Below are 18,524 nucleotides of genomic sequence, written 5' to 3'. Positions count from 1 at the left end.
TGTTAACTGTTGAGTGTTTACTTTGTTAAAATTAGGTGTTTTTTTTCAAGTTAATTATTACTAAGCGCTTGGGTTATAATTTAAGTTTACATTCAACTTGAAAATTTATATTTATATACCATAAGAAACTAAAATAAGAAAAGTGAATCATTATTTAATATATAAAAACTATAAATATATTTGACGTTAAAACCATAGTAGACTTAAATAGAGACAAAAATTGCGAAATGAATTTAATTTATAACTCGTTTTTATTTGTATAACCTACACGATTTTACTATATATTTAAACGTGTTTGTTATTTTAACAACCATGTCATCTGCTTTGCGTAGGGGACGTTTAAAAAAGCTTAGAAAATAGAAACCTATTTACATATTGATTTTTTACTGTTTAAATAGTTTGGTATTTTATAGCTTATATCAAAAGAGGCTTTATCGAATTGCATGTTGTCAGGCCCTTTTTAGTATTTTTGAAAGGCTTATATAGAACAACAGGTATTGATAAAATAAAATTGAGTTAGAATTAGCCTTATTTAAAAAGTTATATTAAGCGGGTTATCTATATTACAAAAGTTACCACATTTTAGATCAATTTTTAAAAAGCCTTCACGATTTTAACATTGAATTTTTTTTAAGCTTTTATTAAACGCTAAATGCAGTCAAAACAAAATGTGTAAATAAAAATATTAAATAATTAATATTTATCATAACTGGTGTTGTTCTATAGGTATTTTGATCAACTTGATCTCTTAAGGGTATTAGCAAACTCACGTAGGCATTACTTCGAATTAGTAATCCAACTTTGCACCTTATCAGCTGAAAGCAGAACAAAGCCAAACAATCTTTCCAAGTTATTCATAATGATAAAATTAACCTAATCAAGAGATTGATGTTTCGGTTTAAAAAAATTGAAATCATAATCTGAAAAATCTGGTGGCGTATTAATTTTTTAGAATTTGCTTTCATTTTTTGAATTAATAATTTTTAAGGTTTTACATCCGCGCAGCTGTTTATAAATGAAAGTGAATGACTAATACAAAGTAAAAAGTGCGGGTTAACTATCGGTTTAAGGGTATAAGATAGGGGTGGGTAACGTTGTCCGTCAGTACATTTCGTAAACTAAGTGCAAGTTAGTTTCATACTTTCGCGCTTAATATTGTATTGTTTAAAATACGTTGAAAATGAAATAAAATCTATAAAAATCTAAAAGTGCGCATAATCTACAAAATCTAAAAATGTGGATAATCTATTTATTAGGGAGCGCGGTGGACGTCTACAGATGTATTTCTAATTTAAGGATTTCAGAGTAAAAAAACTGCCGTTAGTGGTGCGCGGGTGAATTACCACAAACAAATATTTGTTGCAATACCAAGCAGGTAAAATGCAGCCTGTATGGCGCACAATTAATTCTTGTATAAACTAATAAAAACAATGGAAAAATATATTTTAAAAACTAATATTTTTTCTTATTAAATTTAGGTTTATTTTAGAAAATATTTATATTTTTGTAAATGTAAGTGTGTTGGTTACGTCGGTAGTTCGAGCAAACCTGAAAAAAAAGTTTGTTCGTTCGGCTCGCGTCTCTAACTTACTTCCAAACATCATATAATTTAAATATTAAGTGCTTTATTTTTATGTACACGAGTATTTATAGTTGACCTAGCCAAAAATTAAAAAAACATAAAAGTGTTGATTTTACGACAACCTTGAAGCAGTTATTTCCGAATTTGCTAACTTAATATTCTTATATGTTTTTTTTATTCTTGTAACAGAAATAGTAAACAAAAACCATAGCAAAATAAATCCAATATGGATTATGATAATAAATTGTCAAACACCGTTAGTTTGGCGTCCGTGAGGTGGAGATAAAGAGTGCGGAATTGTTTTTGACGCTGTCAGCACGACTGGATTGTTAGATGACATCTTTCTAGAACGCCAGGAATCAACCAATGAGCGCGTGTCGTGACTTATTCGATGCCACGTGGTTGAAATCAAAGCTCGATTTTCCTCGTTTTGAATAACCGTAACAAGAAAGAAAAATACCCCTGTATTACGTAATAATAAGTTAATTATTATGTAAACATTGAACTTTGCCTTATCGCGTGTGTAATTTATAAGGGAAAAATAAAAACCCCCCCAAACATTTTTGTTTATCTTCTATTAAAAAAATTTAAATAATAGTTACCGAAAAAAAATGTAATGTGTTACTTAGCTTTTAATAAAATCAATGTAAAAAAATATTATGTTTTTGTTTTTTTAATAAAATCAAGTTTAAAATTACCTTGTATTCCGTTGACTATACTATGCGTAACTTCCATATAACAAAACGCATCTTTAGGTACAAATGGTGCAATAAGAGCTATCGACCACGTGATTCCTAATACAGGGTACAGCTTACAAAAAGCCAGCAACGATTTTTTTACAGCTTTTTTGTTGACTTGGTAGTTTGTAAGAGTTTGACTTGTTGGCTATAAAATTGCAATTTAAAAAATAAAATTTGCATATCAATTTTACACTTTTGGGACTGTTTGCATAGCGCATGAATCACTGTTTGGTTAACTTTAAAAATCGGTTTATATAACCTTTACACTACTTAAATATAAATTAGGGTTTTTGACAAATTTTAAGCTCCAGGATATTAAAAATGGTGCCACTCTTTAAAAATGGGGCGATTTTAATATAGTTAAAAAAATATTGGAATAAAAAACTTGACCTACATTTTTTAATTTATTTTACATTATTAATGACTTTACAACATAGACCTGCAAAACACTATATTGTTAACATGTGATCAAATAATACAAAGTGTCAATAAATAAAAATTTACCTTGTAAAACCTACTTTCTCTAGTTAGTCGACCAATTACCACCATCACTCGAATCATTATAAAAATATTGATCGTTAGACTGACAGCAACCGGTACAAAGGCGAACCAAGATAGGTCACGTGACAAGTAACAGATGTACCCGTACACGTCACTTCCTGTGTAAAGCGAAACAAAATTGGGTTACGTCATGTTAAATAATCGCAGATCGTAAATTAAATTTACCTGTTTTCGTTTTTCATTCATTTCAAATAAACCGTGAATTTAAATAAAGGTTTGAGATTTTAAAACGAAAATAAAAGTAAAATATTGAACTTTGTACGCACCTGGTTTTAATAAAGTGGATGGGTTTGATTTAAGGAAAAATATACTGATGTACGATTCTGTAAAAAAATACAATTTATAGGATTTATACTTAAACAATACAACAACAAATATGACAAAAACTTTTACAATTTTAATTTATTATTAAATGTAAAAGAAAATCAAGTATATAAGTGGGTTTGGTGACCATGCCATAATATACTATAAAATCCTTGTGTAAACATTAATATTTTTGACATGTTTTAAATCATTAAATTGATTTTGTCAATATTTTTCCGTTGCGTTAATAAATTATTTATTATTTAGCTTTTTATTTACTTTCATTAAAGTGCGAAAAACTAAAAATTAAGTACAGCTAGTTACTAAACCAGCAGTTTTTATTATCCAACATTTTATTTAATTTATAGACTAGCTGATTTTGGGGGAATAGGAGTAAACTTAATTAATATTATTTATCACCACGACACTAGCTATTCAAGTTGTAATTTAAATTCAAAAAATAGATTTACCTTCAATTGTAAAACCAAACACTACAGCAATTACTGTAATAATTGCGGGAAAAGACCAACCAATCACGTGCTTCCATTTACCCAGTGTTTTGTGTCTAAGATCACCAGTAACAACACAAAGATACAACAAGATCCCCTCTAGGGTCATCCATGAAAAATTACACAGCAACAGAAAATGGGTAACAGCTGTTATAGTGTAGCATAGCCAGCCTGGATTCACATCGGTGATTTGAGTAACGTTTGCGCTCCCAAGCGATATTGTTTGAAGTTGTGGTTCGTCCACTAGTAGAACAACATGTAGAAGTAGCATGGATATAGCTAGGCACATATGGATCGTGTTCCTTTCTTCTGTTCGGTCTGAAGAACGGCGAGCAAATGCGAAAAAGAGAACGCTTACGATTAAAAATGCAATTGACAGTCCGCCGGTGACGTAACTAATCATCTAGTAATAAAAAAAAAGATAGTTCAAATAAAAATATCAAAAAATGAAAAAAAAATTAGTATTGTATATTAAATTAATTTTTACTAATTGATGACAAAATTTTAACCACTTTTAAATGATCTAACCCAAAAAAATTTTGATTTGAAATAAATTCAATTTTAGGCCATCGCTAATTAGGAAATAACAATCGAGACATTTTTTTCCAAAACAACAATTCTTATTCCCTATAAAAAAATCGGGATAAAAATAATCCAACAACAATTTCAAAATGTCAGTTACTTCCGATTACGACCTAATCTGAAGCAATCAGAAAATAAAAATATCAACTCGTTCAAAATTCAAATTTAAATAACACACCTGCAGCGCAACCCCGCACATAACGCCATCTTGTTCAACAGATTCATGGAAAAGTGACGTCAGCAATATGTCTCTCTCTGATTGGCCATTTCCGGTGTTTTTGTCACGTGACACGGGAACTAGTAAAATAAGTGCAAAACTGGTTGTGTGATTACAATCGCAAGTTGCTTTGTTTTGATCTAAACTCGTCGCCCGGCACCCGAAATCAGACCATAACTTGGTTATGACGTCATAGTAAACGCATCGGTGGTCCTTGAATCGAGGTGACGTCACTTCGGAGTATTTCGAAACGATGACGTCACTGTTATGGTGAATATCGAATATAACAGGCAGGGTTTTTTTATCCGTAGCATTGAATACAGTTATTGACATTACGCTGCTTTTGTCTGGAAAAACCCAAACAAATTCGGGCGCCTTCCTGTCACTTATTGAACTTCCATTGACATTCATTTCACTGCATAAGTCTTTTGATACTGGGAACCCATGACAGTATTTCTCCCCTTGGCCTTTGCCTGAGCCATTTTTAACCGCCCTACCCTTTTCAATTAAAACTGCGTTCATAAGGTGAGGAATTGTTTTGTAAGTAGTCGAGACTACGGTAAATACACCATTTGTGCTACCAGATAAATCTCTTATTTTTCTCTCTAGAATTTCTTCATTTGATATTTCGTTGGTATCGCGAATTACTAACGAGTTATTTTCCATAACCAAACTTTGAACTTTAACTTCTAGTTGTTCGCTTTGAAATATAACGTTAGTTTGATTTGAGTCAAAATATTTGGCCGAATAGTCCAACATATCATCCATTTGTTCAAGTAAGTCAGTAGGCGACATTTTTTCTATACAATTAAAGATAAACGTTAAGACAATTTTAATTGAAATACTATTAATTAACCAATGGTAACCTTAAAACTTCTGCTAGCTTAAAATATGGAAATTAAGTCAACAACATCTTTTTAAATATTTTATCAAGAAACGTAATGCGCTTAAACAACAAATTAGAAGTGTTGGTATAGATTAAAATAAAAAAGCTTACCTTTGTCAGATGTAGTTTTAGACACTTCTGTCCATGATTTTGTATTAGTGTCATCTAACAATATACTGGTGATCTCCATAAAGTTCAGGGCATAATCCTTAACGTCATTATTGCAGTCATTCTGTAACAACATTCAAACTTAAGATTGGAATATAAAGAAGCTTAACAAAATGTTCAACTGACAAATGTCTAAATTATAGACTTTAAAAATAAACAAATACTAGGTTTTTGGTTCGGGAGTAAATTACTATAGGTAATTACGACAAGTGTTTGATTGGTAAACCTGCTAAATTGATAAAAATTATAAAAAACATAACTAATGCAAATTAAGTTAAGTAGGATGCGATACAAATCAAATTTTAAACATTGTGGCGTTTACCTGACTATAGTCGTATTCTTTGCCATTATCGGCTAAATATTCGAGTGGTTTGGAAAGTTTCTCAGGCGCAAGGCCCTTCAGAAAACTAAATGCAACTTCTTGCAACTGCCTCGGTGTTAATGACTTCTCATTTTTCAGGTCACGTGTCAACGAGTCATTTAAACTTTTCAACAGTTCGTTGGCTTCAACAAAACTTTTTTTAGGCTGCGCTGATGATGTGTTGTTTGTAAATATAGAACCATGTTGATAATATAAGTCAGGTGTTGCTTCTTCAATGTTTATATCGGAGTTTTCTACAGCATCCCAAGGTTGTTTTTGACTATCAGCACTGCCAACTGAACGATGTTTTTGTTTTTTAAGAGTTCTTTTTTGACGTGGTGTGGATAATTTTTCTGTTTCGCTTATCCAAACTTTGTCGTTTTGCAAAAATGAACGAAGAGTTAAACTATTCTGAAATCTCTCTGTGTTAGGAAAATCTACTTTATTTGACTTTTCCAGTTGATTTTGAGGTAGCAAAGTAGACCATTTAGATTCAAATATTTGATCTTTTTGGGTGGTTGCAAAAATTTTCTGTAAACTTGTTGTAGATTTTTGACAGGAATCAGAATCCAAAACTGTAAATATAAATGTACAAAATAAACCCAAAACATTATAGGTACGTTCTACCATTTTACTTTTGACAAGCTAATACATAAGCCATAAAATAAAAATTAATAAACTTTACGCATTACATACTTTTACGTTGGCAAATATATCCTGTGCTCCCATTTCTTTGGTTTTCTGGTTTAACATATTCGTTTAAAGTTTTGTTCGTAGTTGGGTCGTGTCGGTGTAACGAAATACAGTAACAATTTCCACAATTTCTATAACTAACCGGTTTCAAACTTTTGTAAATAACGTCTTTAATTCTTGTCTGGTCCGACCAATAATATCTATGATTTGTTGGTAAGTAATTTTTAACATTACATTTTGTATAAAAATACAATATAGTTGTATATATGTTGTTGCCTACTTAATATCATCAGCCAGTTCTGAAAGCCTTATCTTAGATACCTAGATCTTATCTTTTAATTTAAAAAGTCTGGAGTTGCCTTTGCTATTTTTAAACTATGATAACCTCTTAATATATCAACAATTTGCTTGATTTTTTGATCAATTTACTTGGTGTGCGTAATTGAGACCAGTTACGTTAAGTAAGAAACTTACTCAAGCATCAGAAGAAATCGAAAAGTATAACCAATTAGTAAAAATAAAACTAATCCTTAATTTCCCAACAATTAAACATAAGCATGAACAAAATATATTTAAACATTTAAAAGTAAAATTTAGTAAAAGTTTTATTATAAAATGCTGCTTACATATTTTTGTTTGGATCTGAACAATACTTGGCGGCAATTGTTAACTCTTGCATATTTAATTTCACCATTTTTGTACGAAATAAATTTATCTGCAAAACACAAGCAAATTTAACGCAAAAATGTAAAATAAATTGAAGCTAATAAAAATGTACCAGTTTAATTGACGAAGGCTTTGCCAACGCAGCACCGTAAGATTTACAAAATTCTGATGATTTCAATGGAGATAAATTTATTCGAAATATTCGAAACTCTGTCGTTTTATAATGAAAGCATTCTAAAAAAAACATATTTTAAAATCCTGTATAACTAACACCCTTGACTTTTTTGAAATACATTAACCAATATATAAATTTAAAACTTTAAATTTACGTACCTGGTAAACCATTAGCAATTGAGATAGCAGAAAATGACATTGAAATATATATTATTGATGTAAAAAGCAAAAAATTGTGTAAATCCATTTTTATAGGTTGACCAAATAATATTCCACAAAAACTTTATTTTAAGCAATATTTACGCACTGAAGTAGAATGTTACATTCGTTTATTATAATAACATTTATAATCCTAAATATTAATATATAAGCATCTTATTACTTTTCAGTTCTTATATCTCGTTGCATTTATTGCTCTAAAACCATAATTACACATAATCCAAAAATTAAAAGCTTCAATTCAACATAGCCTAACTGCGATTTTTAATTTTTGTTTCCTACCTGTTTCTTCCACAAGATATTTAAAAAACTTGTCTAAAACTGCTTACTTATATGATTCAACTCTATTATTAATTCCTTATTTCCAAAACCACTACTATACTTTAAACATCTTTAAAAAAACTAAAAACCCGAGGCAAAAGTCTCAGAATCGTTAATACAATTCATTCGTGCTTCCGGCCCATTCCAAAGTACCGTACGTCATGTAGTAGAGAAGGTCAGAATTGAGAGATATTGCTTACCTAATATAGACGTTGCATTTCCTTAATTAGCAAACCCTTAAAGGTATCTAGTCAAATACAACTAAAACTTAATTGGTATATTTCATAAAAAAAGAGCTAATCAACAATGCCTTTGTTTTTTTCCCTTTGCAAATTCATTTTAGTTTATTTAGAGACTTAACGAGTGCAATCAAAAACTTAAACAAAATGTAATTTTTGTTAATTATTTAATTGAGGCAAGTTAAAATGTGTAAATTTTTGTTTGTAAAATTGGCTTTTAAAGTTATAATCTCCGAAATAAACCAAAACGATAAAATTTATATCAGTATATTTTCGTTTGTAGAATTTCAAATATTTTTTATTATTTGAAAAATATTTTCGTAATGGGAACACTAGGAAAGTTTTTTTTGTCTTCTCTTGGTTAAATAAAAATATATTTTTTAGTTTGGATTATTTAAAAAACAAAAAGTTTTTGTTTTTTTGAAGTACAGTAAACTGTGAGAACTAGTATACTGAACAAAAGAGTTAGCAAACCAATCATCACTAACGTTGTGCGAGAGTTTTCTTTCTGAACTTCCATTTTGATTTCATCTGTAAATATTAACTATCCAATTAAAAAATGGGTTTTAAAAAAGTAATTTAACTAATTCACATTTACAATAACAAATAAATTACAGGTTATTAATATAAAAAACTGACAGACCATCTTAAGACTGAATCAAATAGTTGTCCCATAATGAAATTTTACCCTTTATACCTAAAGCAGAAATTAAAATATATAACCCAGATTAAAGTTTTACCATCTGCATTATTTTCAATTATGTCAATGCAAGTAAATCCATCTTCACTTAGTATTTTTCTAGGCCCACAAACACAAGTTACTTCACCCTTTACTATCAAACATTCATCACTGCATCCGCCATTGTTCTTATACAATAAATCAAATTTGATAAAATTAATAAAAATGTAAGTTATAAAAAATCGAATTTAAATTTAAAATATAAATATAGTTGGTAAACTGCCGCAGGCAACTCGGGACTTCAGAGTAACTGATGTTACTCTATGTTTAAGTCGCGCATTTGACTTTCCCACATCGAGGATAAAGATATATAGAAAGAAAAATAAAATAAATAAATACTAACTTCTTCACATAGGGTTAGTTGGTCATACTGTAGTTTCAGTGGCCCAACTGTGATCACTTGACCTTCTTCATTCAATAACTCTTCATTTGATAAAAATCTTTTCTTTCTCTTCATACATGGCTATTAAAATAAATTAAAAAGCATATTTAAAAACAAATAACATAAACAATAAAGCCTTATAAGTTACAGAAATAAAATGTGTGAATACACATTATATAAACCTTCAAAATAAAAAAAAATGCTGTTTACTACAGAAAAAATACTTGTTGCAATTATATTATCAAGCCATCTAAATTGGAGGTTGTAAAGTAGTTAACACACACATGAGGTCGTGGGTTTAATTCCCACTGCTCTCATGCTGTAGCACCTTTGAGTAAGGCTATAAAACGGTATAAACTCCTGCTCAGCCAGCACTTAATCAACAGCTTAATTATTAGGCAGTTATAATCAATAATATTCCAAACTGTCACAGGTAACTCAAGTCTGGGTCAGGGTAACAGTTGTTACTTTTTGTTTAAGTCGCACATTCGACCTTCTCACATCAAAAATAAAGACATAAAAAAAAATTAGATACACCAAGGTTAACAAATTAGTTCTATTTTAATAACTTACATCATCCCGACAATCACTTTGTAAATTTTCATCACATAAAACAACCTGACAGTGTATATAGATTTTTTGAATTGTAGAAAGAACTTTCCACTCAAAGGAAGGAAACCAAAATCGAACAATGTTGTTATTATTCGTCACAATTGTCCCATTATTAACTGCACATCTGTTTATATATTAAAACGCTGCTTTGAAGGTAATTTTGTATGCTAAAATTTTTGTAAATGAAAAACACTGAAATTTTAATACAATTATAAAATTTATTATGGCCTGCAAGCTTTAATGTTCTTTTAAAATGTAACATTAGTTACCCCGACCCTGTCTCAAGTTGCTATTTGGTAGTTTGAGATATCATAGATTATAATTGCCCATTAATTAAGCTGCTAAATAGGTGCTGGCTCGGCGGGAGTTCACAACGTTTATATTTATACCCTACTCAAGGGAGCTACAGCATGAGAGCAGTGTGGATCAAGCCCAGAACCTCATTTAATGAAGCCAAGTGTTCTTACCACTACATAATGCTGCTGGTTATTTTCCTTTGTCAAAAATTTTAAAACTGCAAAAACAAAATATTACAAAAAAGTTAACTATTTACCTATTTGTAATGAGGTCATATCTGTTTCCATCACTTGTATCAATATTTGAAGAAGTCCAACAATTTCGAGCCTTGTTTAATATAAATAAAATTACTCTTTAAATTTCTATATATAATAATCCTTATTTTTTAATATACCACCCTTTTTTATTTAATATCTAGCTTTAGATTGTACAAAAAAAACTTAAAGTTGAAACAAATTTAAAATTTTCCATTCAATTAGAATTAGATTTTACAACCACTTGTTTAAATCACATTTTGTTACAAAATCATTAGACCTGAATGATAATATCGGTTGGGGGTATTTGAAAGCTAATTTCTATATAAATTGGGTTGGGGACAGCCACAATACCAAGTGGCCAAGCTGAAAACATAATCGAAAACATGCCGTCTTCATAAAGATCCATTTTAGGCGGGTCAAGAGCTCCAGAATCAGATTGTTCAATGTTGAAAACTTTGCTAAAAACAAGATACCAAAAAATTTTACAATTTTCTAAAATTTAGCATAAATTGTTTTCTTTATATGGAAAGAATAAGTTCAAGCTTTGTTAATATTTAAATTTTTATTATATAAACCAAAATTAAGTTTTGCATACCGGCAGCGTGGTGTAGTGGTAAGAACACTTGCTACACCACACATGAGGTCGTGGGTTCAATCCCCACTGTTCTCATGCTGTAGCACCCTTGAGTAAGGCGCTATAAACGGTGTGAACTCCTGCTGAGTCAGCACTTAATCAGCAGTATAATTATCGGGCAATTATAATCTATAATATCCCAAACTGCCACAGGCAACTCGAGACTGGGTCGGAGTAACTGATGTTACTCTATGTTTAAGTCGCGCATTCGACTTTCCCACATCGAGGATAAAGATATATACAAAAAAAAAAAATTAAGTATTTCATTGATGTGTGAAAAATCACATTGCAAAAAAACATCATATCTGACCATAGCAAATATCAAAAAATAAATAACCCAACTCTAAGGTGATAAAAGTAAATAAATATTTAGACCAGTTTTTAAAACACAAAAATTTAAAAAAAATAATTTACCTGACAGATGGTTGTACATCATCAGATACTACTAATTCAGTTTTATCTTGATTACAAGTGACTCTAAGACAATTGTCAGAATGTCGTTGAATATTTCCAGACTCAATTTTTTGCAGCCAAAGTGTATACTCATACACAATATAATTTGAAGTGTTCTGAGTTAAAATTAATAAGATTAAGAAAAAATATAATATACCGGCAGCGTGATTTAGTGGTAAAAACACTTGCTATCCCACACATAAGGTCATCGGTTCAATCCCCACTGCTCTCATGCTGTAGCACCCTTGAGTAAGGCGCTATAAACAGTATAAACTCCTGCTGAGCCAGCACTTAATCAGCAGCATAATTATCGGACAATTATAATCTGTAATATTCCAAACTGCCACAGGCAACTCAAGACTGGGTCGGAGTAACTAATGTTACTCTATGTTTAAGTCGCACATTGAAAATTCCCACATCACGGATAAAGATATATACAAAAATAAAAATATATATCTTTCACGAAATTAAAGCTATATTTAAAATTTTAAAAACATAACATAGGTAAAACTTTTAAATAGCAGTTGTAATAATGCTATATGGTGCTGTTTCTTCAGTAAATAATGTTAAAACCATATTAGGTAAGTTAAAAGAAAGCAACAAGTAATAAATTTATGTTAAGTTTTTAAATGTATAAAAATATACATAAAAATTTGTGGCAAAAAATAAAATGCATGAAGTTAATTCATACCTGTACATTAGGAGAACATGATTCAAATCCAAACATAAATGTGGCTGTACTGTTATCCATAGATGTAGGATGACATTGGTTTGGATCCCCACTAGACTGTGAAGCAATTATGACTTTGTAGCCAAAAAAAGAATCTCTGCCAAAGGCAAGTGGTGTGACACTAATAAAAAAATATTTTTATAGTTAGTAAAAGTTAAGCGTATTTACAAATAAATATGTAACATTAGAATAAATTTAAAAATAGTGTTAAGATAGTTACTGAGATTTAATAAAATATATTTTATAATAAATTAAGTTATAAAAGATTTAATTTATTAAATAAAACTTACATTATGTTTCGGTTTATATCACATTCTAAGGTAACTAGAAAAATTATAATAATGTTTTTAAACAAAAGTTGAAATTTTTGATTTATATTTTGATTTATCACACTAAAAAGGCCCGCAAATTTTGTACGCAAATTTTTAAAGTAACTTTTGATTTGCTTTGAATGATTGTTAGCAAGTCACAAAGAATTACCAAATCACCAAGCAATAATAAGGCAATGTTACCAATACTATCCCAAACTTTTAAAGAAAACTAGAAACTAAGTTAAGGGTAGTAAATTTTTACTGGCAGTAAAGTTTCTTACATATTTTTATATAGAAGTATTAAGGCCTGTTCATACGACAAGATAAAGTAGCGTTGCGCTGCGTTGCGTTACGTAACTTTACGAGTTCTAGGAATTTCCTTTTAAAATTTTAAATAACAATACCTAATAAAAGTATACCGCTCACGAAATCTTGCGTAAATTTCGCTCCAGCCACAAAATTTTACAAAATCTTACGTAACTTTCGCAAACTTTCGTACGTGTGAACGTCTCTGTTCATTTTAAATGGTTGCAAAATCTTGCATTACGTTGCGTTACGCCGTGTAAACGGACCTTTAACAAATTAAATAAATACAAAAAAATATCTATATATAATGGAGCGCAGTGGACGATGTACGTATAAATTATAGGCCTATAAAATAAATAAAATCGTGTTTGTGGTGCGAGGGTAAATTATTGCGCGCAAATATTATTTAAAAGTTGTGACCATATTACGACAATTAAAATGTCGACTGGATTGGCTAGTAATTAATAATGAGACTTGATTTACAAATATTATGTACTCACTATTTTCACATGTAGGTGCTGAGTTAGACCAAGTGTCATCAGCTTGACAAGTTCTATTCGTATCTCCAACAAAAATACCAACTTCACAGCCGATATATTCTATCGAATCACCTGGCCCATATGGCTCCATGGCGCCGTTCAAATTTTGCAGAATAAGATTTGATACATTCACAATAGAAGCCGGGCATTCTAGTTTAAGAAAAAAAAATTTAAGTTTTTTATTTACCTTACGGTAGCGTTTCCTTCGACGATTTTTTTTTAAATTAGGCACGTTAAACCCGCTAATTAACATTTAACTACTTTTTTGAGATAACTATTAATAAATTGTAGTGTAAAATTAAACGTCATTTAAAAATTAAACAAACTATCGTAATATAATTCATTTTTATTTATTATTACATACCTGGTATTCCCAAAACAATGCAAGGTAAACGCCAAAAACAAAATAAGAAAACTAAATTCCACATTTTGTTTAAACTATACGCAATACTAATGTTAGTAAAATGTATTTTAAACATTTAAATCAGATAGGAAGTGATTCACAATTATGAACAAAAGCAGCTAGAGAAGATAACGTCCTGTCGGTATAATTGCGCTTAGAAACAATGCATTACATTCCTTGGTAGACCAGCATGTTTTTTTACAGTTATATTACTGAAAATATTACTAAAAATATTACTAAATTTTTTCATTAAAATCCAATATATATTATTAGCCCTGTAATGTTTCTTATGTTAAATTAAATATTTAACCAGCATTTGTACATTATTTTAAAATGGTATAATAATCAAACATTGTAAATCTGTTGCGTTTTTAAGTTTTTGATTATTTTAGAGTGTCTTAAAATAACACAAGTACTAAATACCAATCTTTAAAAGATCTTTGCAAAAGTTCTACAGATTGTGTGTAAATATTTCCACTTATAAATATTACAAATGTGTATATTTGGATGATATGTTATGCTAAGTTAAAAAAATTGTTGATATCAATGTCAAAACTTATAAAAAAATGTGATTTTATTAATAAAACTATATAAGAATAATATACCAAAAAGTTTCTTTATTAGAGTTTATTATTTTGGAGTATTGAATAAGTGTAGGTAACCCAAAATAGTACAGCCTTATAGCCCCACCAAAACAACAATAAACCGGTTTTGTTTGCCTATTTTTTTTTCAAATATTCTTAAATTATTGAATTTTCTAAAATTTATTTGCATTTTGTAATAAAGAATAGGCTTGTTAAGAATTGTATTTTTATATATACTTATGTACATATTATTATTTTTTGTGTGAATATTTTACATTTACTAAAATTTCGTAATTTTTTAAGAAATAATACAAACATGTAAGAAAACTGCAAGTTTACTAACCCAAGATGCTACAAAAAAAATTGTAGAAAAAGTAAAGTCCTTTTCACACGACAAGGTAACGTTGCGTTGCGTTACTTTACGAGTTCTAAGGATTTCTTTTTAAAATTTTAATAAAAAATATTCAATAAAAGTTTACCTCTTACGAAATCTTGCGTAAATTTCGCTCCATCTACAAAACTTTACAAAATCTTACGTAACTTTCGTAAACTTTTGTACGTGTATACGACTCTGTTCATTTTAAATGGTTGCGCAATCTTGCATTACGTTGCGTTGCGTTGCGTACGCCGTGTGAACAGTCTAAAAAAATAAATCTTGTAAGCCATAAAGTTTTCAATTTTTACCAAGTGCTCCACATAGGTAAACAAAATTAAATTGCCTATAAATATTATATTTAATTTTAAATGTTAAATTTCATTTTTATAATCAAAAATTAACTTAATATTGATTTTCAACAATTGTTTAAAAGGAATACATATTTCAAAAAAATTTAAGAACACTTGGCTTTATCACATTACGTCCTGGCTTCGACCTTCACTGCTCTCATACTGTAGCGCTCCTAAGTAAGGGGGCTATATGTTTAAACGGTATAAACTCAGGATGAGCCATCACTAAAAAAGCAGTATAATTACCGTGCACTTATAATCTCCCCCGAACTGCTAAAAGCAACTCGAGACTGGGTCGGAGTAACTGAAGTTACTCTATGTTTAGGTTGCCTTTCACCCCCACCCTCACAGTCTAAACTGTTTACAGCATCAAACTTCAAGTTGCTAATAAACTTTAAATGGCTTTTTTAACCACTACACCATTTTAATAAATAAATGGCATCTGTAGGCTTTAAATGAGTATCACTAGCAAGGCAGGTACGATTTTATTATATTCCCAGATATAAACCAAAACGATACAATTTATTTCAGTATATTTTTGTTTATAGAATTTCAAATATTTTATTACATAATGAATATTTTTTAAGGAAAACTAGGAAAGTTCTTTTGTCATTCTCTTGGTTAAATAAAAATATATTTTTTAGTTTGGATTATTTAAAAAACAAAAAGTTTTTGCTTTTTTGAAGTACAACAAACTGTGAGAACTAGTATACTGAACAAAAGAGTCAGCAAACCAATCATCACTAAGGTTGTGCGAGAGTTTTCTTTCTGAACTTCCATTTTGATGTCATCTGTAAATAAAAACTTCCCAATTAAAAATTGTTTTTTTAATAGTTAAAAAAAATTAAAACATTTTATGGTAGCAGTTTTTTTCTATTTAATAATTTCACTGTTTCACATTTAACTTATCAATTTAACTACTAGTTTATTCATATTTAAAAACTGATAAAGACCTTCTGAGACTGAGTCGAAAAGTTGTGATATAATTAGGCTTCAAATTTAGCCTACTAAAAATAGAAAATAAAATACACCAATCAGGTTCTAGCATACACTACCTTCTGTTATGATATTTTCACTAATGTTGATGCAATTAAATCCGTCTTCACTTAGTATTTTTCCAGGCCCACATACACAAGTTACTTCACCCTTTACTAATATACATTCATCACTGCATCCCCCATTGTTCTTAAACAATAAGTCAAAAATGTTTGCTAAAATTTTTTACGGTACATAATTTTAATAAGTAAAAATAGAAGTTATAAAAAATTGGATTTAAATTTAAACGAAATAAATAATTAATAAAAACTCACTTCTTCACATAGGGTTAGTTGGCCATACTGTAGTTTCAGTGGTCCAACTGTAATCACTTGACCTTCTTCATTCAACAATTCTTCATTTGATAAAGATCTTTTCTTTCTCTTCATACATGGCTATTAAAATAAATTAAAAAGCATATTTAAAAACAAATAATATAAACAATAAAGCTTAATGGATTATGTAAAAAATTTTAAACAACTTATTATCCTACAAAATAAAAAAAAACTGCTGTTTGTGGTGTACAGACGAATAACTACAGCTAACTACTTGTTGCAAACACAATATGACAAGCAATTAAATTGCAGACTGTAAAGAGCGGTTAACTAGATACACTAAGGTTAACCAATTAGTTCCATTTTAATAACTTACATCATCCCGACAATCACTTTGTAAATTTTCATCACATAAAACAACCTGACAGTGTATATAAATTTTTTGAATTGTAGAAAGAACTTTCCACTCAAAGGAAGGAAACCAAAATCGAACAATGTTGTTATTATTCGTCACAATTGTCCCATTATTCACTGCACATCTGTTTGTATATTAAAATCTTGCTTAAAAACCAAATTTGTCATAATTTTTGTGAACGGTGAACGCTGCATTTAAGAACAGCAATTTTAAAATTTTTTTTTTTAAAAAGAATTTTAAAAAAGATTTTTAAAATTTAAAAAAAAGCAATTTTAAAAAAGAACAGCAATTTAAAAAAAAAAAAAAATGATAAATTTATTCATTTTATCAAGCAAGTTTATCAAGCATGGCTTGCAGGCTGTTATGTTCTTTTAAAATATTTTTTTATTTATATTTATTTATCCTAGATGTGGAAAGGTAACAGTTACCCTAACCCAGTCTCGGGTTGCTTTTGGCAGTTTGGAATATCATAAATCATAAATGCTGATAAAGATTGGCTCAGCAGAAGCTCATACCATTAACACTCCCTTACTCAATAGCGCGCTAATACATGAGAGCCTTAAATCTTTTGTAATAAAGCCAAGTGTTTTCCACTACACCACACTTCTAGTTATTTCTCTTTGTTAAAGATTTAAATTAAACAAATAATATTATTCAAAACTGAACAAGGAAAAATAGTACAAAAAAATTAACAATTTACCTATTTGTAATGAGGTCATATCTGTTTCCATCACTTGTATCAATATTTGAAGAAGTCCAACAATTTCGAGCCTTGTTTAATATAAATAAAATTATTCTTTAAATTTCTATATATAATAATCCTTATTTTTTAATATACCACCCTTTTTTCTTTAATATCTAGCTTTAGATTGTAAAAAAAAAAAACTTAAAGTTGAAACAAATTTAAAATTTTCCATTCAATTAGAATTAGATTTTACAAACACTTGTTTAAATCACATTTTGTTACAAAATCATTAGACCTGAATGATAATATCGGTTGGGGGAATTTGAAAGCTAATTTCTATATAAATTGGGTTGGGGACAGCCACAATACCAAGTGGCCAAGCTGAAAACATAATCGAAAACATGCCGTCTTCATAAAGATCCATTTTAAGCGTGTTGAACACTCCAGAATCAGATTGTTCAATGTTGAAAACTTTGCTAAAAACAAGATACCAAAAAATTTTACGAATTTTTTTTGTTATAAAGATTGAAAAAATTTAAAGTTTTTAATTTTAACATTTTTACCAAAAAAAACAAAATCAGGTATTTTATTGATGTATGAAAAAGCATATTGCAACAAAAACAATATCTGACCATAGACCATAGCACAATATCAAAATAAAAATATTAATTTAGACCAGTTTTAAAACACAAAAATTTAAAAAAATAATTCACCTGACAGATGGTTGTACATCATTAGATGCTACTAATTCAGTTTTATCTTGATTACAAGTCACTCTAAGACAATTGTCGTAATGTCGTTGAATAATTTCAAGCTCAATTTTTTGCAGCCAAAGAGTATACTCATACACAATATAATTTGAAGTATCCTGAGTTAAAAATAAATTAAGTAAACAAAACATCACAATTAAAAAAATAAAA

The 18,524-nt window shown here is 29.2% G+C and overlaps 1 protein-coding gene across 1 annotated transcript; it reads right to left on the bottom strand.

Moving 5' to 3' along the window:
• Positions 1-1,642: 1,642 nt before the first annotated feature.
• Positions 1,643-7,754, bottom strand: LOC145743016 (uncharacterized). The gene is made up of 12 exons (XM_082560871.1): positions 7,602-7,754; positions 7,381-7,502; positions 7,229-7,317; positions 6,606-6,802; positions 5,871-6,484; positions 5,492-5,612; positions 4,456-5,294; positions 3,657-4,098; positions 3,150-3,206; positions 2,827-2,981; positions 2,281-2,467; positions 1,643-2,044 (listed from the first exon to the last, which is right to left on the bottom strand). The coding sequence occupies exons 1-12, from the start codon at positions 7,687-7,689 to the stop codon at positions 1,830-1,832; spliced, it is 3,126 nt and encodes a 1,041-aa protein (XP_082416997.1). The 5' UTR covers positions 7,690-7,754; the 3' UTR covers positions 1,643-1,829.
• Positions 7,755-18,524: the final 10,770 nt, after the last annotated feature.

Source organism: Corella eumyota, chromosome 2, assembly GCF_963082875.1.
Source record: "Corella eumyota chromosome 2, kaCorEumy4.1, whole genome shotgun sequence".
In the NCBI taxonomy this organism is placed as follows: domain Eukaryota; kingdom Metazoa; phylum Chordata; class Ascidiacea; order Phlebobranchia; family Corellidae; genus Corella; species Corella eumyota.
Note: the sequence above shows the minus strand (reverse complement) of the source record. Positions and strands in the feature narration are given on the sequence as shown.